The sequence below is a fragment of the Nerophis ophidion genome, linkage group LG20 (assembly GCF_033978795.1).
Source record: "Nerophis ophidion isolate RoL-2023_Sa linkage group LG20, RoL_Noph_v1.0, whole genome shotgun sequence".
NCBI classification, from domain to species: Eukaryota; Metazoa; Chordata; class Actinopteri; order Syngnathiformes; family Syngnathidae; genus Nerophis; species Nerophis ophidion.
Window position 1 is genome coordinate 33,510,172 of NC_084630.1, and position 26,812 is coordinate 33,536,983.

The 26,812-nt window shown below is 38.4% G+C and overlaps 2 protein-coding genes across 7 annotated transcripts in view; both read right to left on the reverse strand.

Annotated features, from left to right (window-relative positions):
• Nucleotides 1–11,003, reverse strand: part of uso1 (USO1 vesicle transport factor) — a 50,741-nt gene extending 39,738 nt beyond the window's left edge. For 2 of the 3 annotated variants that reach the window (XM_061881027.1, XM_061881026.1), the window contains exons 1-3: nt 10,735–11,003; nt 1,817–1,903; nt 312–376 (exon numbers count right to left, since the gene is read on the reverse strand). In XM_061881027.1, the coding sequence (XP_061737011.1) occupies nt 312–376; nt 1,817–1,903; nt 10,735–10,800 (218 nt within the window). In that variant the 5' untranslated portion in view covers nt 10,801–11,003. The remainder of the gene's footprint in view (nt 1–311; nt 377–1,816; nt 1,904–10,734) is intronic. The other variant, XM_061881028.1, reaches the window with a different exon arrangement.
• Nucleotides 11,004–17,455: 6,452 nt separating this feature from the next.
• g3bp2a (G3BP stress granule assembly factor 2a) overlaps nt 17,456–26,812 on the reverse strand; it is a 34,955-nt gene continuing 25,598 nt past the window's right edge. For all 4 annotated transcript variants that reach the window (XM_061881040.1, XM_061881039.1, XM_061881038.1 and 1 more), the window contains one exon: nt 17,456–19,579. In XM_061881040.1, coding sequence (XP_061737024.1) covers nt 19,304–19,579 — 276 coding nt within the window. In that variant the 3' untranslated portion in view covers nt 17,456–19,303. The remainder of the gene's footprint in view (nt 19,580–26,812) is intronic.

Below are 26,812 nucleotides of genomic sequence, written 5' to 3' on the forward strand. Positions count from 1 at the left end.
TCCCCGTTTAAATAAGAAAATCTCATTTCAGTAGGCCTTTAATCAGGGTTTTTCTGGATCTGAAACAAAAAGGGGTTGAATAAATAAATAAATAAAAAGTTGGGGTTGCTTTTTTACTGAGCATTAAGTAGGGACTTATTTTTTTGTTTTTTTAGTAATAAAATAAAAAAATTAAAAAAAATTAAATAAAGGACACGATTTAGTTTTATGAAAAAAATATGTTAATATTACGGTAATAAATTGGGTATTTTAATGAGTTTGGGAGACAGAGATGTTTTGTGCAACAGAAACAGTCCATTGCAACGACCTACCTGTCAGTTTGAAGGATGTTAATCAAGTGATCCATTGCCTGCACGCCAACCTCCATGCGATATTTCTACAAAAGATATATATTCTTTTAAGACAGTACAATAATCCTAAAATCGTAATCGAACACTTCAGTATACAGGTGTAACTTAAACATTTTCAATATCGTGCAAAGGTTCATTTATTCCAGCAATTAGATTAACAAGGTGACACCAATGTATGACAATTGAAGATATTTCAAGCCTTCTTTTGATATAATTTAGATAATTATGGCTTCCAGTTTGTGAAAATCCCGTATTAAATATCTCCGATAATTTCGAATTTTCAAAAACTGTAAGCCATGATCATCAAAATCTGGGTTTCCCGCAGCGCTTTGTTGTTAAGGCAGCTGCATTAACAACAAAGGGCCACCGCCTAAACTAAAGTCCAAACGAGCTGCTCTGCTTAGTTCTGCCTCTGCCTCTGTCAGTAGGTCTCTGCAGCACCTAGCATTGTCCCACCCACAGAACCATCTGATTGGTTACACGCAGAGCAATAACAGCCAATCAGCAGTGCGCATTCAGAGCGCATAGAGTCAGTACTCCTTCGGTGGATTGAGCAAAAAGGTGAGCAAAAGGCAGCAGACTCTCCCCAAATGATAATAAACAATTCCAAGTCAACTACTAGTAACATCACTATTAGCCCGTTCCTTATCCCGTTTCTGATATTTCCTGAATGTTTCATTAAAATATGCCTATGACTTCTGAGCTAGCTATAGCTGAATGAAAGAAACGGAATAAAACTTCTTGTTAGTGATCCACTGTCTTTGTCTCTGTGGGTGGAGGCTGGGGCCACACAGAGGCTTGTGACTTAAACTTAAGATAATGTACAGTAGTAGAGATAACGTGGATCAGCCCTAAAACATAATAACTTTTTCCGCATCCATTTCCTGAAATTTTTCTTGAAAATCCGCCCATAGCTTTTTATAGACTTGAACATGTCTCACTTTGCATGTTATGACGTCAATCCATCCATTTTCTACCGCTTATTTCCTTTTGGGGTCGCGGGGGGCGCTGGCGCCTATCTCAGCTGCAGTCGGGCGGAAGGCGGTGTACACCCTGGACAAGTCGCCACCTCATCGCAGGGCCAACACAGATAGACAGACAACATTCACACTCACATTCACACACTAGGGCCAATTTAGTGTTGCCAATCAACCTATCCCCAGGTGCATGTCTTTGGAAGTGGGAGGAAGCCGGAGTACCCGGAGGGAACCCACGCATTCACGGGGAGAACATGCAAACTCCACACAGAAAGATCCGGAGCCCGGGATTGAACCCAGGACTGCAGGACCTTCGTAATGTGAGCCAGACGCACCAACCCCTCTGCCACGGTGAAGCCCATGCAATGACTCAATATGTTCTATTAGTTTTCACATTTGACGCTGAACTGCTGACATGAATGAACTTTTGCACAATATTACATTTCTTTTAGTTTTAGCTGTATATGTTTTTTGTAGTTTGCACTTTACCTTAGAGAGTGATTTAAGCGCACGGACAGCATCTCTGCGATCTTCCAGGAGAGTGGAGGAGGCCACTCTGTCGCACAGTTTCTGGATCTGTCAAGAGTTGATTAGAAATGCAGACAATAAATATGCAGAAACAAATATTAAAAAGGGAACAGTTAAACTAAACAGCATCTATATGAATTTGTGTAAAATAGTATAGTATAGGACTCGTACAGTGAATCCTATTCTAATACGATAACACATCTTAGACCAGTAAATTTGGCATAGGCAGCAGTCTATAGTAGGGCTGTAATGATTAATCGATACATCAATTTATATTCCTGACATTCAACTACATCAATTTGAGCTCGGCAAGTTTGCCTTCTGAAATATAGGTATTGATCCAACCCAATTTAATAGGAAATCGAACGATTTTATCAATACTAGAAAAGGGAAAACTTTAGATTCAAGAACGGCAGACGTTATATGAAGTTTAGCACTTTTAATGATAAGGACGTTAAACATTATTCAAGTCTGTCTGCCCGTCTGCAATGTCCTACCCATCAGTCGGCAAAACAAGAATGTCAGATAGCTACGGTGGCTGATAAAGGTCAGAACAAATGCAGACACGACAAGACAATAATATATATTCCAACAAAACTTTCAGCTACTGCACAATCGCAAAAGCTACAACAAATACTAACGCCACAATATATACAGTACAGGCCAAGGGTTTGGACACACCTTCTCATTCAATGTGTTTTTTTTATTTTCATGACTATGTACATGTTTCATATTCCAGTTCCATCAAAATAGCCACCCTTTGCTTTGATTACTGCTCTGAACACTTTTGGCATTCTCTCGATGAGCTTCGATTAAATGGTTTTCACTTCACAGGTGTGCTAAAAGCTCATGGAGAATATGCCAAGAATGTACAAAGCAGTAATCAGAGCCAAGGGTGGCTGTTTTGAAGAAAGTAGAATATAAAACATGTTTTTAATTATTTCACCCTTTTTTTTTGCAAAGTATATAACTCCTCATGTGTTCATTCCTAGTTGTGATGCCTTCAGTGACAATCTACAATGTAAATAGTCATGAAAATAAAGAAAATGCATTGAATGAGATGTGTCCAAACTTTTGGTTTGTACTGTACATATAAATAATATAAATAATATATCCCTTCATACCTAATTCCATTACCAGAAATAACAGGAATATAGAAACTTTGCTCCTGTAATCTAGTATCCTGTGTTTATTTCACAAACCATATCATTCTAAAAAAATATACACAGTATTGTTTCGTCCCTGAATCGTATTGGCAACCAAACATTCTCAATCGAGTCGAATCATTGTTATTAACAAATTGATACACTCCTTGGCCATTAATTGTTGTTTACTAGCTTATTTATATCTCTCCATCCATCCATTTTCTACCGCTTGTACCTTTTGGGGTCGCGGGGGGTTGCCGGAGCCTATCCCAGCTGCACTCGGGCAGAAGGCGGGCTACACCCTGGACAAGTTGCCACCTCATCGCCATGTTTATATCCCTTCATACCTAATTCCATTACCATGAATATCAGGAATACAGCAACCTTTCTCCTATAATCTTGTATCCTGTGTTTATTTTACAAACCTTATCGGTCTAAAAAAAAATATATATATACACTATCGTTTCGGCCCTGAATCGTATCGGCGACCACACATTCTGAATCGAGTCGAATCATTGTTATTGACAAACTGATACACTCCTTTGCCATTAATTGTTGTTTACTTTCTTGTTTAAATCCATAATTAATTCCCTTCACACCTAATTCCAATACCAGAAATATCATGAATATAGCAACTTTTGTCCTGTAATCTAATATCCTGTGTTTATTTCACAAACCATATAATTCTAAAAAAATATATACAGTATCGTTACGTCCCTGAATCGTATCAGCAACCACACATTCTGAATCAAGTCGAATTATTGTTATTAACAAATCGATACATTCCTTGGCCATTAATTGTTGTTTACTTGCTTGTTTATATCCATAATTCATTCCCTTCATCCCTAATTCCAATACCAAAAATAACAGGACTATAGCAACTTTTGTCCTGTAATCTAGTATCCTGTGTTTAGTTCACAAACCGTATCGTTCTACAAAAATGTATAGTGTCGTTTCGTCCCTAAATCGTATCGGCAACCATACATTCTCAATCGAGTGGAATCATTATTAACAAATTGATACATTCTTTGGCAATTAATTGTTATTTACTTGCTTGTTTATATTCCTTCATACCTAATTCCATTACCAGAAATAACAGGAGTATAGAATTTTTTCTCCTGTACTCTAGTATCCTGTGTTTATTTCACAAACGGTATCGTTCTAAAAAAATATATACAGTATCGTTTCGTCCCTGAATCGTATCGGCAACCACACATTCTGAATCGAGACGGACCATTGTTATTGACAAATTGATACACTCCTTGGCCATTAATTGTTGTTTACCTGCTTGTTTACATACCTTCATACCTAATTCCATTACCAGAAATAACAGAAATATAGCAACTTTTCTCCCGTAATCTAGTATCCTGTGTTTATTTCACAAACAGTATCGTTCTAAAAAAAATATATATATACAGTATAGTTTCGTCCCGGAATCGTATCGGCAATCACACGTTCTGAATCGAGTCGAATCATTGTTATTAACAAATTGATACACTCCTTGGCCATTAATTGTTGTTTACTTGCTTGTTTATATCCCTTCATACATAATTCCATTACAAGAAATAACAAGAAAATAGCTACTTTTCTCCTGTAATCTAGTATCCTGTGTTTAGTTCACAAACCGTATCATACTAAAAAAAATATATATACAGTACAGTATCGTTTCGTCCCCCAAACGCAGCGGCAACCACACGTTCTGAATCGAGTCAAATCATTGTTATTAACAAATTGATACACTCCTTGGCCATTAATTGTTGTTTACCGGTTTGTTTATATCCCTTCATACCTAATTCTATTACCAGAAATAACAGGAATATAGCAACTTTTCTCCTATAATCTAGTATCTTGTGTTTATTTCACAAACCATATCGTTCTAAAGAAAATATACACAGTATCGTTTCGTCCCTGAATCGTACCGGCAACCACACATTCTGAATCAAGTCGAATCATTGTTATTAACAAATTGATACACTCCTTGGCCATTAATTGTTGTTTACTTGATTGTTTATATCCATAATTAATTCCCTTCATACCTAATTCCATTACCAAAAATAACAGGAATATAGCAAATACAGCAACTTTTCTCCTGTAATCTAGTATCATGTGTTTAGTTCACAAACCGTATCGTACAAAAAATATATATCTATACAGTACAGTATCGTTTCGTCCCCCAAACGTATTGGCAACCACACGTTCTGAATCGAGTCAAATCATTGTTATTAACAAACTGATACACTCCTTGGCCATTAATTGTTGTTTACTTGCTTGTCCATCCATCCGTTATGGGGTCGCGGGGGTCGCTGGCGCCTATCTCAGCTACATTCGGGCGGAAGGCAGGGTACACCCTGGACAAGTCGCCCCCTCCTTGCAGGGCTTACTTGCTTGTGTATATTCATAATTATTTCCCTTCATACCTAATTCCATTACCAGAAATAACAGGAATTTAGCAACTTTTGTCCTGTAATTTAGTATCCTGTGTTTATTTCACAAACCGTATCGTTCTAAAAAAATATATATACAGTATCGTTTCGTCCCTGAATCATATCGGCAAACAAACATTCTGAAACGAGTTGAATCATTGTTAACAAATTGATACACTCCTTGGCCATTACTTGTTGATTACTTGCTTGTTTATATCCTTAATTAATTCCCTTCACACCTAATTCCATTACCAGAAATAACAGAAATATAGCAACTTTTCTCCTGTAATCTAGTATCCTGTGTTTAGTTCACAAACCGTATCGTTCTAAAAAAAGATATATACAGTATCGTATCGTCCCTGAATCGCACCAGCAACCACACATTCTGAATCGAGTCGAATCATTGTTATTAACAAATTAATACACTCCTTGGCCATTAATTGTTGTTTACTTGCTTGTTTATATCCCTTCATACATAATTCCATTACCAGAAATAACAGGAATATGGCAACTTTTCTCCTATAATCTAGTATCCTGTGTTTATTTCACAAACCGTATCGTTCTAAAGAAAATATACACAGTATTGTTTTGTCCCTGACTCGTATCGGCAATCACACGTTCTGAATCGAGTCGAATCATTGTTATTAACAAATTGATACACTCCTTGGCCATTAATTGTTGTTTATTTGCTTGTTTACATCCCTTCATACCTAATTCAGTTACCAGAAATAACAGGAATTTAGCAACTTTTCTCCTGTAATCTAGTATCCTGTGTTTATTTCACAAACCAAATCTTTCTAAAAAAAATATATACAGTATAGTTTTGTCCCTGAATCGTATTGGCAACCACACATTCTGAATCGAGTCGAATCATTGTTATTAACAAATTAATACACTCCTTGGCCATTAATTGTTGTTTACTTGCTTGTTTACATCCCTTCATACCTAATTCAGTTACCAGAAATAACAGGAATTTAGCAACTTTTCTCCTGTAATCTAGTATCCTGTGTTTATTTCACAAACCAAATCTTTCTAAAAAAAATATATACAGTATAGTTTTGTCCCTGAATCGTATTGGCAACCACACATTCTAAATCGAGTCGAATCATTGTTATTAACAAATTGATGAACTTCTTGGCCATTAATTGTTGTTTACTTTCTTGTTTATATCCATAATTCATCCATCCATCCATTTTCTACCGCTTATTCCTTTTGGGGTCGCTGGTGCCTATCTCAGCTACAATAGGGCGGAAGGCGGTGTACACCCTGTACAAGTCGCTACCTCATCACAGGGCATCCATAATTCATTCTCTTCATAAATAATTCCATTACAAGAAATAACAGGAATACAGCAACTTGGGGCGGCATGGCGTAGTGGGTAGAGCGGCCTTGCCAAAAACCTGAGGGTTGCGGGTTCGCTTCCCACCTATTGACATCCAAGTCGCTGCCGTTGTGTCCTTGGGCAGGACACTTCACCCTTTTCCCCCGGTGCCGCTCACACTGGTGAATGAATGATGAATGAATGATTGGTGGTGGTCGGAGGGGCCGTAGGCGCAAATTGGCAGCCACGCTTCCGTCAGTCTACCCCAGGGCAGCTGTGGCTACAGATGTAGCTTACCACCACCAGGTGTGAATGAATGTTGGGTTCCCACTTCTCTGTGAGCGCTTTGAGTATATAACAATAGAAAAGCGCGATATAAATCTAATCCATTATTATTATTATTCACTTTTCTCCTGTAATTTAGTATCCTGTGTTTGTTTCACTAACCGTATCGTTGTAAAAAAATATATATATACAGTATCGTTTCCTCCCTGAATCGTATCGGCAACAACAAATTCTGAATAGAGTCGAATCATTATTAACAAATTGATACATTCCAAGTCCATAGTTAAACAACATGTCCATTCGAACTTATACACGTTCTACTGTCGTTTAAATGTTTCTTTAATAGCCAGCAAAACGGAAAGTCGATGTAATGCAGCACACACAACCAATTTGAACACTGTTTGTTTTATAATAATGCAGAGGGGAGGGGAGGAAACAGGTGGTAGAGGTGAACAGCACCATGTCCCCTCCACTCTCAGTAAGCTGTGGAGTCCCCCAAGGCAGTATACTAGGACCTTTATTGTTCCTAATATACGTAAACAACATGTCATTATCATGCGACTGTGAATAGTTCCTGTTTGCGGATGACTCAACCCTGCTGGTATCCGGCAAGGACAAGTCACAGGTGGAACAAATCCTCAGTGCCGAACTCCTTAATATTTGCACCTGGCTCGCTGACAATAAGCTATCCATACACTTAGGTAAAACGGAATCCATCCTATTTGGGTCCCATATCAACGTTAAGAAAGTCAGTGACTTGAATATTAAAGTGGGTGACATTGTTATCACCAGGAAGGATGAAATCACCTACCTAGGTTCCATTCTAGAGGCCAATCTTTCCTGTGATAAAATGGCAACCAAGGTAATCAAAAAAGTCAACCAAAGAACGAGATTCCTCTACAGCAGTGGTTCCCAAAGTGGGCGGTACCCAGGGGGGCGGTGGAAAGATCTGGGGGGGCGGTGAGGAAGAAGGGGGCAGTAGGGGGGCGGCAGTCCGAAGTCGAAGTCAGAAGTTCGAACGTTTGTTTGACGATTTGTACACAACACGTGCAGCAGGACGAGTCAGTGGACGACGCATCAGGATCCGGTTACCACACGCCGCTCTGGCCCAGTCAGATCCGACAGCATAGACTACAAAAGCAAAAGCTCAGGTTTGTAATTTCAAGCTTGTAATGTTCAGAATTTTCAAAAAGTCATATCAAGATTTTTGGTTACAAAAAAAAATCTCTGACTGCTATCAAGTGCTGTGGAACAAGGTCAAGATGTACTTTATTGCCTTCCCAACATCATATTTAGTAGAACGGGGCTTCAGTGCAGTCGCCTTGCTTCTTTCCAAGCAAAGAAACCGACTGAAAATTACTGACCGCGGGGATCTACGACTTCTTCTTAGTGAGTTCCAGCCTGATGTTGAGAAGCCTATGTCCCTGCACCAAGCACATCCATCCCATTAATATTAAGTGTGAGACAATGAAGGTTACTGGTGGAATGTTTATTTACCATTCTATGTTGCTGAAACAGTTAAAACTGCCAAAAAAATAAATTGGTTTACGAAATTGGGTTTTATTTGTGAAATACACATTTGTGTTTAACCTTTCTCTTTTCAAATTGCAGCATACCAAATATCAAGAAAGAGGTGTTTGTTTCCATATGTGTCTGGGGGGGGCCTGCAAAAGTTTGGGAACCATTGCTCTACAGAATCTCCTCTCTGGTCAACAAAAGCACCATGAAGATTCTAGCGGGAACTCTCATTCAACCCTTTTTTGATTACGCTTGCACCTCCTGGTACCCCAGCACCTCCAAAACCCTCAAATCTAGACTCCAAACATCCCAGAACAAGCTACTTTTAGACCTCCACCCCAGATCACACCTCACTCCAACCCACTTCTCCAAAGTGGGCTGGCTCAGGGTGGAGGACAGAGTCAAACAACTTGCACTGAGCCTAGTCTATAAAATCCGCTACACCTCCTTGATACCGAAGTACATGTCAAACTACTTCCTTAACGTAAATGACCGCCATAACCACAACACCAGGGGGAGCTCCACAAACCATGTTAAACCCAGATTCCCATCTAACAAAGGTCTTAACTCATTCTCTTTCTATGCCACATCAATGTGGAATGCACTCCCAACAGGGGTAAAAGTAAGTGAATCTCTATATTCCTTCAAAACCGCTCTAAAACAAAACCTCCAGGCAACTTCAACCCTTTACTAATACCCTCCTCCATTCACATCCCATGTCCCCGGATTATAAATAACCTAATGTAAATAGTCACATGCACTTTTAATGTAAATCAATCAATCAATCAATCAATGTTTATTTATATAGCCCCAAATCACAAATGTCTCAAAGGACTGCACAAATCATTACGACTACAACATCCTCGGAAGAACCCACAAAAGGGCATGGAAAACTCACACCCAGTGGGCAGGGAGAATTCACATCCAGTGGGACGCCAGTGACAATGCTGACTATGAGAAACCTTGGAGAGGACCTCAGATGTGGGCAACCCCCCCCTCTAGGGGACCGAAAGCAATGGATGTCGAGTGGGTCTAACATGATACTGTGAAAGTTCAATCCATAGTGGCTCCAACACAGCCGCGAGAGTTCAGTTCAAGCGGATCCAAGACAGCAGCGAGAGTCCCGTCCACAGGAAACCATCTCAAGCGGATCAGCAGCGTAGAGATGTCCCCAACCGATACAGGCGAGCGGTCCATCCTGGACCTATACTTGTTCTTATGGTATCTGAAGTCACTATGTTCTCTGCGGGCTGTACATATCCTACTAAGTCACACCTACACTGTTTCAATCTCCTTTTCTCTGTTGATGCAATTGTTAATGACTGAAGTACTGATATCAACCAAAGCTCCTCATCCCACTCCCCGGATTATATATAACCTAATGTAAATAATCAAATGTACTTCTAATGTATATACTTGTACTTATGCTATTTGAGCTCACTATGTTCTCTGCTGGCTGTACATATCCTACTAAGTAAGACCTACACTGTTTCAATCTCCATTTCTCTGTTGATGCAATTGTTGATGACTGAAGTACTGATATCAACCAAAGCTCCTCATCCCACCCCCCGGATTGTAAATAATATAAATAATTCAATGTATATACTATGATGAGTAACTTGTGTAATGACTGTATTATGCTGATAGTATATATTTGTACCATGAATTGATTAACGTGGACCCCGATTTAAACAAGTGGAAAAACTTATTGGGGTGTTACCATTTAGTGGTCAATTGTACGGAATATGTACTGTACTGTGCAATCTACTAATAAAAGTATCAATCAATCCCAAAAAAAATCAAGCATCCACAATGTGATTGGATCGATACATGTGCAAAGGGATGTACTTAAGAGATATATATTTATAATAAATCGGTAGATAACTAACACAGCATGTAAATATAACTATTGTCACTATTTGCACAACAACAGTAGCGTAAGTGTAAGTGTTTATGATGACATTATTGTTTAGAGCCGACTGATGAATGACAGACATTAGCCTGTTAGCATTCTGGCTAATTACCGTCAGGATATAAACATCTAACTTGGCGGAACGTGTATTGTAAATACTGGGGAATTACGTTTAAGTAATAAATAAAAGCAAAGTTAAAGAAGTAGTGACGATTACACTGTGGAAAAAGAGAAACGAGTCGACGGACCGCATCTAGCCGGGGTTAGCTCCCTACCGTGTCCGCTCCGGAGGGCTGCGGCCCGGCCGCCTGTCCCCCCATCACCCCGCGGAAGAAGTTCATCCTTTTACGAGTCACAAGGCGTCCTCGCAATAAAAAAAAAAAGACGTCCCTCTCACTCTAAAAAAATACCAGTGTCAAAAATGTGAGTGAAAACTTTAAAAGAGGAACAAATATATATATTGTTTTGTTTTGTTGGGTGAAACACAGGCCAGTCACAGGCCGACCCCGGAAATCCTCACTGTGAGAGGCCAGTGCGCAGGCGCGAGGACGTGGCGATACGTGGCCGATCAGGTGCTGTGTGATATTTAAAGGGCCACACACACACACACACACACACACACACACACACACACGCACACACACACACACACACACACGAAACTATAGAGGAGATATACAATCTCAATTTTGCCTAAAGTGCGGCCCAGGGGCCATTTGCGGCCCGCGGGTAATTTTTTAATGGCCCCACAGCACATTTTAAAACATAAAAAGTGATATTAAGCAGTGGTCCCCAACCACCGGGCCGTGGCTCGATTGGTAGACGGCCGCAGAAGAATTTTTTTATTCATTAAAAAAAAAAAATAAATAAATAAATAAAAAATAAATATATATATATTTTTAATTATTTTTTTATTTATTTAAATTAACATAAAAAACACAAAATACACTTACAATTAGTGCACCAACCCAAAAAACCTCCCTTTTACATGACAAAAAAAAACAGTGTTTGTATTTCTACTAAGCAGTGGTCCCCAACCACCGGGCCGTGGCTCGGTTGGTACCCGGCCGCAGAAAAAAAAATGTATTCATTAAAAAAAAAAAAAAAATCAATAAAAAAATATATATATTTTCTTTTTTTATTAGATCAACATAAAAAACACAAAATACACTTACAATTAGTGCACCAACCCAAAAAAACTCCCTTTTTCATGACAAAAAAAACAGTGTTTGTATTTCTACTAAGCAGTGGTCCCCAACCACCGGGCCGTGGCTCGATTGGTACTTGGCCGCAGAAGAATTTTTTTATTCATTCAAAAAAAATAAAAAATCAATTAAAAAAAATATTTTTATTTATTATTATTTTTTTATTTTTTTTTAAATCAACATACAAAACACAAAATACACTTACAATTAGTGCACCAACCCAAAAAACCTCCCTTTTACATGACAAAAAAAACAGTGTTTGTATTTCTACTAAGCAGTGGTCCCCAACCACCGGACTGTGGCTCAATTGGTACTCGGCCGCAGAAGAATTTTTTTATTCATTCAAAAAAAATAAAAAATCTATTAAAAAATATATTTTTATTTTTTTTATATATTTTTTTTAATTAAATCAACATAAAAAACACAAACTAAACTTACAATTAGTGCACCAACCAAAAAACCTCCCTTTTTCATGACAAAAAAAACTGTGTTTGTATTTTTACTAAGCAGTGGTCCCCAACCACCGGGCCGTGGCTCGATTGGTACTCGGCTGCAGAATAATTTTTTATTCATTTAAAAAATAATAATAAAAATATATATTTTTTATTTTCTTAATTAAATCAACATAAAAAACACAAAATACACTTACAGTTAGTGCACCAACCCAAAAAACCTCCCTTTTTCATGACAAAAAAAACAGTGTTTGTATTTCTACTAAGCAGTGGTCCCCAACCACTGGGCCGTGGCTCGATTAGTACTCGGCCGCAGAATAATTTTTTATTCATTTAAAAAATATATATAAATATATATATTTTTAATTTTTTTAATTAAATCAATATAAAAAACACAAAATACACTTACAACTAGTGCACCAACCCAAAAAACCTCCCTTTTTTATGACAAAAAAAAAACAATGTTTGTATTTCTACTAAGCAGTGGTCCCCAACCACCGGGTCGTGGCTCGATTGGTACTCGGCTACAGAATAATTTTTTATTCATTTAAAAAAAAATAATAATAATAAAAAAATATATATATATTTTTTATCTTTTTTATTAAATCAACATAAAAAACACAAAATATACTTACAATTAGTGCATCAACCCAAAAAACCTCCCTTTTTCATGACACAAAAAAAACAAAACCCCCCCATGTAAGAAGAAAATGTTGCAATGTTTACTCCAATAACACAAAGCTGCCATGCAGGCTGTTTCTTTCTTTAAAATAATAAATCATGAATCATAATCAATGTCATTATGAATTATTGACCTATTCAAGGCTCACATTACGTCACATTAAATTTTCCACTTTGAGATATTTTTTAGGAGGGAAATGTAGCATATTTTGTGTTTGCCATATAAAAAAACTGAGCTGTTTTTTAATTTTTTAAAGAAGGGCCTAAAATGAACAAACAAAAAACATAAACACCAATAAAACTTTTAATTGACGGATAGATCTTGATAGTTGATCTCGAGATTATCATGTTAAAAGTAAACAGTAAAAAAATGTATAATTTATTTTTTAACACTTTAATTAGTATGAACCTTTTGGATCCCCAATCATTTTAGTAAATGATAAATGGGTTGTACTTGTATAGCGCTTTTCTACCTTCAAGGTACTCAAAGCGCTTTGACACTACTTCCACATTCACACATTCACACACTGATGGAGGGAGCTGCCATGCAAGGCGCTAACCAGCAGCCATCAGGAGCAAGGGTGAAGTGTCTTGCTCAGGTGGGGATTGAACCAGGGACCCTTGGGTGTCCAGAGTGCGGCCCGCAGGTAATTTTTTAACGGCCCCACGGCACATTTTAAAAATAGGATTGAAACATTTTTAAAGCGTAAAAAACGATATAAAGCAGTGGTCCCCAACCACCGGTACCACCGGATTGGTACCGGGCCGCAAAATAATTTTTTATTCATTTAAAAATAATTTAAAATTAAAAAAAACTTTTAAATTTTTTTTTATTAAATCAAAATAAAAAAAAACACAAAATACACTTACAATTAGTGCACCCACCCAAAAAACCTCCCTTTTTCATGATAAAAAAATAATTAAAAAAAATCAGTGTGTGGGTCGCACAACTCGAGACAATCAACATACCTCCTCTGGCTGACGACGGCGGCTGAAAGATCGGACCGGAGAGCGAGAGACGGAGAGCAAGACACGAGCATTGCGAGTGACGACGGCGCAAAAGTCGGCCTTTTTTGGAAAAAATAAAAGAGACAAACCTGCTCAAAGCATGTCCTTCCTGGGTGGTCCACTGAACCCGAGCGACGACAGCAAGAGACTGTCACACCTGTGTCTTGTGCTCCTATTTTGGTGTCTTTTCCTCTTTTGCTGGTATTTTCCTGTGGCAGTTTCATGTCTTTCTTGAATGCTATTCCCCGCACCTGCTTTGTTTTCGCAATCAAGACTATTTAAGTTGTGGGGACGTTGTTGATTGTAATGCCTTTGTGGACGCCATCTGCTCCACACGTGGTAAGTCTTTGCTGTCGTCCAGCATTCTGTTTTTGTTTACTTTGCAGCCAGTTCAGTTTTAGCTTCGTTTTGCTTCAATGCCTTTTCTTAGTGGCACTTAGCGGCACTTGCCTTTTGTTTATTTTTGGTTTAAGTGTTGGATACCTTTTTGCATACACCAGGGGTGTCCAAAATTTTTCCACTGAGGGCCGCACACTGAAAAATCAAAGCAAGCGGGGGCCATTTTGATATTTTTTTGATTTTAAAAACTAATACAATACATGTATACAAAATATACATTTAGGCCTCCACTCAGTCCCCATAGGATTTTGGTAAAAAAAAATATTAAAAATGTGTCATTATTCAGTATTATTATTTGTATTATTTTTCAAGTTTTGAATCTGTAGATCAACATTAGGTCTATCTGTCAATATAACATTTTTAAAGATTTAAGTTGTATGCTCTTTTTCTCAAATAAAACCCTGTTTTTTATGAAAAAAAAAAAAATGCAATATTTTCACCCAATAAAGTTTTTAAGTTTGTGTTGTGGTTTGTGCAGCCCTTTGAGACACTAGTGATTTAGGGCTATATAAGTAAACATTGATTGACTGATTGATTGATTAAGTGGAATATTTGAAATTATATAACAATTGGAGCCTTAAAAAGGTCAATAACTCATAACACCATTGATTTTAATTCATTATTATTATTTTTTGAGCAATGACACTTAAAAACAAATCACACCACAATTTTTGGGGATCCAAAAGGGTCCTACTCATTAAAGTGTTAGAAAATAAATTATAGATTTTTTGTACTGTTTACTTTTAACATAATAATGTCAAGATCATCTTCAGATCCATCCGTTAATTGTAAGTTGTATTGTTCCTTATGTTTTTTGTTTGTTCGTTTTCGGCCCTTATTTAAAACAAAAAACAAACATAAAAAAACTGCTCAATTTTTTATATGACAAACACAAAAAATGCATAATTTTCCCCCATAGATCTCAAAGTTGAATATTTAATGTGACGTAATCGGAGCCTTGAATAGGTCAATAATTCATAATGACATTGATTTTGATTCATTATTATGTTTTAAAAAAAGAAACAGCCTGCCTGGCAACTTTGTGTTATTAGAGTAAACATTGCAACATTTTCTTGTTACATTTGACCCGTTTGCTCTTTTATACCACTTTTTATGTTTTGAATTTTTTCCAATCGTATTTTTAAAATGTGCCGCGGTTGTCAAAGTTTGTTGTTGACGAACCCCAAGATGCAGAGATGGAGGGAGGCACTTTGGAGGAGACTATGATTTAATTAAACACTTAGACAAAAACAAAGGGTTCAAACAAAAAGAACGCACGTGGGCGGATAACAAACTAAGAGAGCTAGCATGGGGGCTAGAAAACAAAAAGGAACTTTAGCATGGAAAACAAATGTCGTACTTGTACTTAGAAAACAAACCGGAAGCAGGGAACAAAAGACCGTAAGCTAAAAACATCTAACTAAATATAGCTTACCGCAACGCTGCATTGACTCGACAAGATACGACATGACAGGTAGCAATGACAAGAGCGACATCGACAAGACAATAATCCAGCACTGACTGGAGGAACAAAGCAGGTGAAATAGGACCAGGCTGATTGACACCAGGTGTGGCCAGGTGCCAATCAGCCACAGCTGAGGGGAAACAAAGCACTCAGGGAGACAAACAGGAAGCTGAACCAAAATAAGAGCGCTGACAGGAACTGAGGACAGGAAATACTGAACACACGGAGGAGAAACTAAAACACAAACTGTCAGTGGCCGGCCTGACAGTGGGGCCGTTAAAAAATGGCCCCCGGGCCGCAGTTTGGACACCCCTGACCTACACGCTGTCCGCATATTGTGATTAGGACAAACCAGGTTTCCGACATCTACAAAGCAATTAGTACCTGATGCCCCCTACTGATATGGAAGAGTATTACAAGGTTACTCTGCCGAGCTCTAAACAGCCCCGACACTCAACAACGGCACATTTGTGGATTTTATTTAGTGGTTTGCAAAAAATCTGTTCAACCCAATTAGGTGAAATGACATAATTTCTTAGTGTGCCGCGGCACAGTGGTTTAAAAACACAGCGATAAGTAATGAATAATTCCGCAGGTAATCAGTGTTAAAAATAACGTTCAAAATATAAAACATTCTCATGCATTTTAATCCATCCATCCTTTTTCTACCGCACTTGTTCAAGAATTCACATTAATGGTAAGAACTTTTTTATTCATTATTGGTTAGCTTCAGAATAACTATGTTATTAATAAGATGATTCTTATAATACTCTTAATATTTGGTCTTCCTTAAAAATGCACGCATATTCAGTGTTAAAAAATATTTTATAGCTCTCACGGAAATACGTTTATTTGGCTTTCATGGCTCTCTCTGCTAAAAAAACTAATAAACAAAAAGTGGAATAAAAGAGAAAATTGGTAAAATGCAAGGAGAAAAAGTTGCATCATTGACTCTAATACAATTTTTAAAATAATTTCTCAAAAATTAATGAATAAAAATCAAAGTTGCTATAAATTATTTAGGACAGAAATGACAATACAACAAACATAAAAACATGAAAAATATGAAAATTAGAAGAAAAAAATTACATAATTATATACTAATATTAATTATACTAATTATCCTATTGATTGTTCTTATAAATATATTAAACTAATTACTATATACTATCTGAAGCTGATAGATTTAAGTGCTGAATGAAAAATAAAAAATAAAATTACAAAAAGCATGATCTTTTTTATGAGTGGGGAACTTTTGGATCCCCAAGGATTTTAGTGGAATTTAATTGTCTTTGCTAAAAAAAAAAAAAAAAAAAAAAAAAAATTCCAATCAATTTTGCTATGAATTATTGACCTATTTAGGGATCCAATAACTTCACATTAAATATTTCACTTTGAAAATCTTCTGGGGAAAAATATTGTATATTTTGTCTCTAAAAGTAGTTTTAACAAAAAGCCCGTAAAAAGTAAAAAAAAATAAAATTAAGTACGATCAGCAATTCAAGGGTTTTACGAAAAAAAATATAGGACTTATTTTGAACCTTGTTTAAGACTGAAACCCTTCGGGGTCCCTAAGATCTAACTTGAGGGAGCCCCAACAATTACAAAACAAAAAAAGTGTATATTGTATTGGTTTTGAAAATGAAAAAATATCAACCTGGCCCCCGCCTGCTTTGATTTTTCAGTGGAAAATGTTTGGACACCCCTGATGTAAAACAATAAAGCCTCCTTAGAATAAAGAGAAATAACAGGGCCGGAGCTTTTACACATGACCAATGGGTATGAGTGGCGCTGTGATATCAGTAGTTTATTAGGTCTGACATTCAAAATGGAAAAACAAAAGAAAAATCATACACCTGCAAACTGTTGTATACTAGAGCAACAACTAAACGATGGCAGCCAACACAGTAAACTTCTATTTCCGTTGAAGAAAAAAAAAAAAAAAGACTGGAATCATTCACCAGCCGACTGCGATCTCAATCGGGGAGGAATAAAATAACAAATTTACAGATTATTGTGATTAAAAAAAAAAAAAAAAAAAATCCACTTTCAAACATGACAAACTGAGCTGTCACATATGCTCATAAAAAAGGAAAAGCATTTATCAAAACTAGCTCACGTGTGGAAAAATATGCAGATTATTACAGTTAATTTGGGAGGAGACCGTGTTCCGAGCGGCAAAAAAGAGATTGTCCCAGAAATGTTTGGAAAATAGTGCAATATACCACCAGATAAGGAAGACCTCATTAGCGCATTTATCCAGGAAAATAAAGTTGCTACATTACTTTCCCCTTTTCAGTGCAAGATTCAAACAAAAACAAAAATCTCACTGTTCTTCCCAGCCAAAAGCAACAAAAACAATTATATTTTATGCACAATGAATAACCAGCAATATGAAAAATACATATGCACCGACAGCTAGAAAGTTGATAAAAGTATTTGCCGAGTCAAGTCGGCTGCAAACACAGCCAGCCCCATCACACACGCGTTACAAAACTGTATTTGGAAAACAAAAAAAAGGAACATTAAAAAGATGGTTTGGTTCTGAATGGTGGCGCTATCACAGCTTTGAATGTACCTTTTCGGGCCAGATAGGAGCAAACACAACAAAGTCACGGGGGGAAAAGTTGAATCCTTGTAAATACTGCAACTTTTGTATTATCCAAAATGAAGTCGCTATAGGAAAGAGAAAGAGAAAGTAGAAGGCACCTTTTTTTTTTTTTTTTTTTTTTCATTTCAACCGAGTGAAGAGGAAACGCGATAAAGTAAACTTTGCTGTACATTTATTCTGTCGCTTTCACATTGTGAAGACAGACGGGAGAGGGAGAACCGAGCCGCCGTCGATGTCAACTTTATCCTCGCAGCACACACACACACACTGTCATTTGTTTGGTGGAGAGAGAAAAATATTTAAAAAAAATCCAGGATCGTTATGTTCATCAAGGTCGAGTCCTCTTGTCCATCCAGCGCCGATAATTGAAGTTTGAGTTGAAAAAGTACAACAGCAAAAGTTTGCGGCTGTGAGCGAGGCCTGCCCCGTTACGTCTTCAGCTTGTCAATGGAACACCACACACACAAAAAAAAAAAGTACCCATGAGTGCATATTGGTGAGTGCGTTATGCAATACATTTGAAGCAATGGTCTCTCGGGGGAGAAAAACAAACAAAAAAAAAGACAGGCCTCTCCCCTTTGGAACGTTTGCATCTTGCTGTTTCTCAACAGTGACGGGCAGATAGAAAATGTGCAATAGAAGGATTTACCACTTAAGTCAAGGCATATTTCTCTCTCTATATAATCTCTTGTCCAAATACTGGGCTGTTTAGTGGTAGTCTCTCAGTCCCTCCTACAAAGGTAGTCGATTACTCCTGGTTGGGTTTTCCGCTAATTTACAAATTAAAGTTTGTGATTTCTTGAGATACCAAAAAAAAGGGATCCTCGGCTCACAACTGATAAGCGACATTTTTGTGTAGTTGTTCGTCTACTTCAAACGCTCGACAGGCTGTGTCACATTCCAAAAGCAACAAACAAAAAAGAACCAAAAACTGAACCAAAAAACCCAAATATACGTTTATACATGTAGAACGGTTGAAGATGAACACGTTACTACTTCCACGTTGCAGGTGGCGCCGCGTTTTCAGCGACGCGTGGCGGCGTAGCGGCCTTCGACCGGGCCTCCGGAGCCCCTTCCGGAGCCCATGCCCGGTTTGGGCGCCATGCCGCCTCGAGGGGGCGGGCCCCTCCCGTCGCGCTCTCGCATCATGCCGCTTCCCACGATGCCTCGCGGGCCTCCCAGGCCTCGGTCGTTGCGCCTCATGTCCCGCCGATCGTCTCCGCGGATCTCACGCTCGCGCATCACCCTATTCTTCTTCTCCTCCACGTTCAGACGCACTTCTCCACGGAACATGATGGGCTGCGGGCGGGCAAGAAACATAAACGTCACTCATCTGACACAGAAGTAGTTCTGATTCCAATAATTTTGGTACCGGTAGCAAGATGTATTTTAATACTTTTCTAAATAAAGGGGACCACAAAAATGGCATTATTGGCTTTATTTTAACAACAAATATTACAGGTCATTAAACATGTTTTAGGGCTGGGCCTTTTTTTAATATCTCGATATTTTTAGGCCATGTCACGATACACCATATATATCTCCATATTTTGCCTTAGCCTTGAATGAACACTTGATGCATATAATCACAGCAGTATGATGATTCTATGTGTCTACATTCAAACATCCTTCTTCATACTGCATTCATATATGCTACTTTTAAACTTTCATGCAGAGAGGGAAATCACAACTAAGTCAATTGACCAAAACTGTATTAAGGAGTTATTAAAGGCCTACTGAAACCCACTACTAGCCACCACGCAGTCTGATAGTTTATTTATCAATGATGAAATATTAACATTGCAACACATGCCAATACGGCCTTTTTAGTTTACTAAATTACAATTTTAAATTTCCCGCAGAGTTTTTTGTTGAAAACGTTGCGGAAGGATGACGGGTGTCTGTGACGTCTCGGGTTGTAGCGGACATATTAGCCCAGCACCACACACGGCTAAGTCGTCTCTTTCCGTCGCATAATTACACAGTAATTTGGACATCTGTGTTGCTGAATCTTTTGCAATTTGTTCAATTAATAATGAAGACTATAAAGAAGAATGCTGTTGGTGGAAAGCGGTGGATTGCAGCTGCCTTTAGCACCGAAACACAGCGGTCAAGCAAACATGTTTCTCTACGTCAACCAGCAAGTTTTTGGATGGTAAAATTGTGATATTAAGTCGGCTCTTACCGGAGACTTCAGTGGATTATGGGACTTCCTACTGCAGCTCAAAAAGGCAGCTGTGATCTTGGGTCCTTGGCTTCTCTCAGAGACACTGCATGGCGTTCACCGCAGCCATCAGACTTTCAGGTATGACAGTATAATCTCACTAAAATACTATTAACACAATAAGCAGATAAGGGATTCTCCAGAATTATCCTAGTAAATGTGTCTAATTACATCTAAAACGCTCACACTTTTGTGCTTCACTTTAACTTTACTCATCCACAAATCTTTTATCCTCGCTCAAATTAATGGGGAAATTGTCGCTTTCTTGGTCCAAATAGCTCTTGCTGCTGGAGGCTATGATTATAAACAATGTGAGGAGCTCCACAACCCGTGACGTCACGCGCACATAGTCTGCTACTTCCAGTAAAGGCAAGGCTTTTTCTTATTAGCGACCAAAAGTTGCGAACTTTATCGTTATCTTCTCTACTAAATCCTTTCAGCAAAAATATGGCAATATCACAAAATATTCAAGTTGACACGTAGAATGGACCTGCTATCCACATTTAAATAAGAAAATTGCATTTCAGTAGGCCTTTAATATATGCTCATTTTAAACTTTCATGCAGAGAGGGAATTCACAACTATGTCTATTGACCAAAACTGTATTAAACAGTTAAGCAGTGGCACAAACATTCATGTCATTTCCAAAACAGAAAGTGAAAGATTGTCAGACATTTTAAAACAAGCTTTGAGTGCACTTTTGTGCATGATGTCACTAGGATGACATATCAAAACATTAAAGTGCACTTTTTGTATAGAACGCCATTACAATAGCTTAAAACAAATAAAGGGCACTTTAGTGCATGATGTCACACAAGATGTTTCTATAACTGTCAAATAAAAATGAGCTGCAAAATAGGAAATCAAATAGTGTATATCCTTCGCTTTGTGGTAGGTTCCTGCGGACGTTATCTCCTTTTGTTGTAGACTATTTTTTTTCCCATACGGTGTTGATCTGGAAATGTTTTCCTCGGCATTTTGATGGTGTGGGCGTGTGGCACCGAATAGAGATGTTGACATGCGGAGTAAGCACTCATTCTCTAGAAGACGACTTTTCAAATTATGTTACATATTAGCAGTAATGCTCCTATTTGTAGCAACGCTTTTTCCCCACACCTGAAAAATTACGGTTGTCTGTTCGACATATTCCCACTTGAAGCCAAACCACTGCCAGACGATGGACCCCCTGCTGTTTTTCTTGGGAATGAATTCTTCCTTAATTTGTTACCAGATTCGCACCTTCTTTCTCTCGTATTACCACTCGCATGGCTCCGGTAGTATCACAGCTAACATTACCCATGCTGCTACCTCTCTGCTCCGTGAGGGGGTAAAGGTATGTGAGGTATGTAAGAAGGTGCGCTTGCTGTTTGTGAGGAGAGACAACAACGAGCAAGAAGAGCCTGTAGTGCAGGGGTCACCAACGCGGTGCCCGTAAGAACCAGATGAGTCGCCCGCTGGCTTGTTCTAAAAATAGCTCAAATAGCAGGTGTAACGCATGTGTCAAATACATAAAAACCTTTGCGGACAGAAAGGCTCTTGCCTTTCTGTTTACTCTTTGCGCGCTTCGTAGTCACGTGACCGCCACAGTCCAATCAGCTGTAGTTATATGCTGGTAGCCGGAAGTGACTGGTATGCTCTTGCTCTGTTTACTCTTCGGGAGATCGGTACACTCTCCCTTGTCACGTGACCGCCGCGGTCCAATTAGTAGTGCTTATAAGCCGGTAGCAGGAAGTAGCCAGGAGGACGTGAGAGGAGATCGATTGTATTTCTGCTCGAGGTAGGTTTTTCATTCTCGTTTTCACCTAAAACATTGTGCGGACGGATTTTAAACTACATGCCTATTTGTAACTTTATAGAGCAGACTACCAGTGCCAGATTCTTTGTCATTAAGCTTGTGTTTGACTGTAGAAGATGAGTTGGTGAGTCCATATTTATGACAATAGCACTTTAACTAATCTTTCTTCATTGCAACAGTCTTAGTGGCATATTCTCAATCGTCCATATAAAAGGTTGATGAGTTAAATTAATGACTAATGATAATTGTGTATAGAATGTACTTTTAAATGTGTTTAGATAATAAGCATGTTTAGTGCACTGACTGCTTTGTATTGGTCATAATTATGCTGCTAATGGTTATTTTAGCATTTTATTGCATATTGTGATTCTGATATGTTTATTGATTTATATTGTACAATATTGAGGAAAGAACTAGAAATTATTGAATGTTTATTATGAATACTAATAATATATTGAAGAATATTATGAATACTTGATAATGCAATTAGTGTTATTTAAGGAAGATAATTTGTGTACACATGGATTTATAAGAATAGTCCTGGCTCTTACACAGGCCAGGATTCTCTTTTTGATGGCGAGCTTTGTGGGAAATCATTAAGATGATCAGTGTTTCCACAAAGATAAATATCATTAATTATTAATAATAACAGAGTTAAAGGTAAATTGAGCAAACTGGCTATTTATTTAAGTGTGTATCAAACTGGTAGCCCTTCGCATTGATCAGTACCCAAGAAGTATCTCTTGGTTTCAAAAAGGTTGGTGACCCCTGCTGTAGTGTAATGCCAGCAGCTAAAAGCAACTGCGTGAGAACATATACTCCAATATCACGATAGTCATTTTCTGTATCGCACAGACACAAACCCGCGATATATCGAGTATATCGCCCAGCCCTAATATGTTTATTGCAATTTTGTACTTAATTAAACTATTGAACATCCAAGACAACTACTTGTCTTTTAGCAGCAAGTAAACAAAGGCTTCTAATTAGTCTGCTGACATATGAAGTAATGTATTGTCATTTTCCATTATAATATTTTGTCAATGAGGGACAAGCTGTAAAAATTGATTGTTAATCTACTTGTTCATTTACTGTTAATATTTGCGTATTTTCCATTTCAACACGTTCACTTCTGTTAAAACTTAAGAGAAAAAGTGCTATATAAAAAAATGTATAAATATAATACACTTATTCTTCTGTTTGGATACTTTACATTAGTTTTGGATGATACCACACAATTGGGTGTCAATCAGATACCAAGTAGTTACAGGATCATACATTGGTCATATTCAAAGTCCTCATGTGACCACGGACATATTTGCTGACTTTATAAAAATAATATGAATATAAAAAAAAGGGAAACATTTTTTTTTATGCTAAAATATATCGCTATAATAATCATAGTAGTATCGATTCGATACGCCCTTTTACTTGGTATCATTACAGTGGATGTCAGGTGTAGATCCAACCATGGCCATTTGTTTACATTGTGATTCCGGTGAGCTGCGGTGTGTAGTGAAGCATGCTTAGCTATTCCTCGTCCTGCAGGGATGATACTTGTAAGAAACGTACTTTATTTGTCGCCACGGAGGCGAGGATTAGTGATTTATAAGTAGCTAAAACACTGCAGACGGACGTTAGCCGCTAGCTAACTAGCCATGTCTTAAAGTACCTCTTCCTGAGGGTGTTTGAGTGTTCTAACTTCACCTTTATCGTCAGTTTTTAATCCAAAATGAGTCTATTCTCTTTTTTTCTGTCTACACACTATGTCTGCTTGTAAGTACTCTGTGATTGTGCGCTGCCGAACATGCTCCTCTGCTCGTAAGACCAGCAACGTCATGATGTGTCCGCCCTGAGATCGGTAGGTTGTGATTTCAAACCCCGGCCGAGTCATACCAAAGAATATAAAAATAGGACCCGTTGCCTCCCTGCTTGGCACTCAGCATCAAGAGTTGGAATTGGGGGTTAAATCACCATAAATGATTCCCGGGCGCGGCACCGCTGCTGCTCACTGCTCCCCTCACTTCCCTGAGGGTGATCAAGGGGATGGGTCAAATGCAGAGGACAAATTTCACCACACCTAGTGTGTGTGTGACAATCATTGGTACTTTAACTTTAACGTGACAACAGCGGGAGGGTGTGAGGGACCAGTACTTTTTAGAGGCGGTGTAGTACCGAATATGATTCATTAGTATCACGGTACGGTATACCGTACAACCTTACACAGAATGACCCTCATTCATTCTTCACTGATAAGATCACAAGTAGCAATGTCCGATAATGACTCTTTTTGCCGATATCCGATAATGTCCATCTCTTTATTACTGATATCAACCGATACCGATTCATACGGTCGTGGAATTAACACATTATTATGCCTAATTTTGTTGTGATGCCCCGCTGGATGCATTAAACAATGTAACAAGTCTTTCCAAATAAATCAACTCAAGTTATGGGAAAAAATGCTAACATGGCACTGCCATATTTATTATTGCAGTCAAAGTGCATTATTTATTTTTAACATGCCTCAAAACAGCAGCTTGGAATTTGGGACATGCTCTCCCCAAGAGAGCATGAGGAGGTTGAGGTGGGCGGGGTTCAGATGGGGGGCGGGAGGTGTATGTTGTTGTGTCCCAGAAGAGTTAGTGCTGCAAGGGGTTCTGGGTATTTGTTCTGTTGTTAAAGGGGAACATTATCACCAGACCTATGTAAGCGTCAATATATACCTTGATGTTGCAGAAAAAAAAGACCATCTATTTTTTTAACCAATTTCCGAACTCTAAATGGGTGAATTTTGGCGAATTCAACGCCTTTCTGTTCATCGCTCTTTTTGCGATGACGTCAGAACGTGACGTCTCCGAGGTACTACAGCCGCCATTTTCATTTTCAACACATTGCAAACACCGGGTCTCAGCTCTGTTATTTTCCGTTTTTTTGACTATTTTTTGGAACTTTGGAGACATCATGCCTCGTCGGTGTGTTGTTGGAGGGTGTAACAACACTAACAGGGAGGGATTCAAGTTGCACCACTGGCCCGAAGAGGCCAAAGTGTCTGCCGCCAGACCCCCATTGAATGTGCCAAAGTGTCTCCACATTTTACCGGCGATGACAGACATGGCACAGAGATGTATGGATAACCTGCAGATGCATTTGCAACGATAAATTCAACAAAATCACAAAAGGTGAGTTTTGCTGATGTTGACTTATGTGCTAATCAGACATATTTGGTCGCAGCATGACTGCCAGCTAATCGACGCTAACATGCTATTTACCGGCGGTGCTAAAGCAGACATGGCACAGAGATGTATGGATAACCTGCAGATGCATTTGCAACTATAAAGTCAACTAAATCACAAAGGTGAGTTTTGTTGATGTTGACTGCCAGCTAATCAATGCTAACATGCTACGCTAATCGATGCTAACATGCTATTTACCGGCGGTGCTAAAGCAGACATGGCACAGAGATGTATGGATAACCTGCAGATGCATTTGCAACTATTTTACGTTTACTTCCACCCACATTTAATGCGAAAAAAACACTTACCAATCGACGGATTTAAGTTGCTCCAGTGTCACGAGATGCGGAAGTCCTGATCGTTTGGTCCGCACATTTTACCGTCGATGCTAACGCAGCTATTCGGCCATGCTATGGCTATGAATAGCGTCAATAGCTATTCGCTCAATAGCTTCAGTTTCTTCTTCAATACTTTCATACTCCAACCATCCGTTTCAATACATGCGTAATCTGTTAAATTGCTTAAGTCGCTGAAATCCGAGTCTGAATCCGAGCTAATGTTGCTATATCTTGCTGTGGTATTCGCCGTTATTTGTTTACATTGGCAGCACTGTATGACGTCACAGGGAAATGGATAGTCGCATTGCAAATAGCGAAAATCAAGCACTTTATTGCTTTTTTTAGGGATATTCGGGGACCGGTATAATTTTGAAAAAAACTTCAAAAAATACAACAGGCCACTGGGAACTGATTTTTTTTTTGTTTTTAACCCTTTTGAAATTGTGATAATGTTCCCCTTTAATGTTGTGTTACGCTGCGGATGTTCTCCCGAAATGTGTTTATCATTCTTGTTTTGTGTGGGTTCACAGTGTGGCGCATATTTGTAATAGTGCCACCCTCAGTGTGACCTGTATGGCTGTTGACCAAGTATGCTTGCATTCACTTGTGTGTGTGAAGAGCTGCAGATATGTGACTGGCCGGCACACAAAGGCAGTACCTTTAAGGTTTATTGGCGCTGTGTACTTTTCCCAGAGTCCGTGTACCACTCCGTACAGCGGCGTTTTAAAAGTCATAAATTATGCTTTTTGAAACAGATACTGATAATTTCCGATATTACATTTTAAAGCATTTATCGATCGATAATATCGGCAGTCCGATATTATCATACATCTTTAATAACAAGCAACATACAGTGGAACCTTGATTCACGAACGCCTCTATTTGCGTTCTTTTCGCTCGACGGCCGTTTAAATGGAGACAAATATGCCTCAAAGTCCA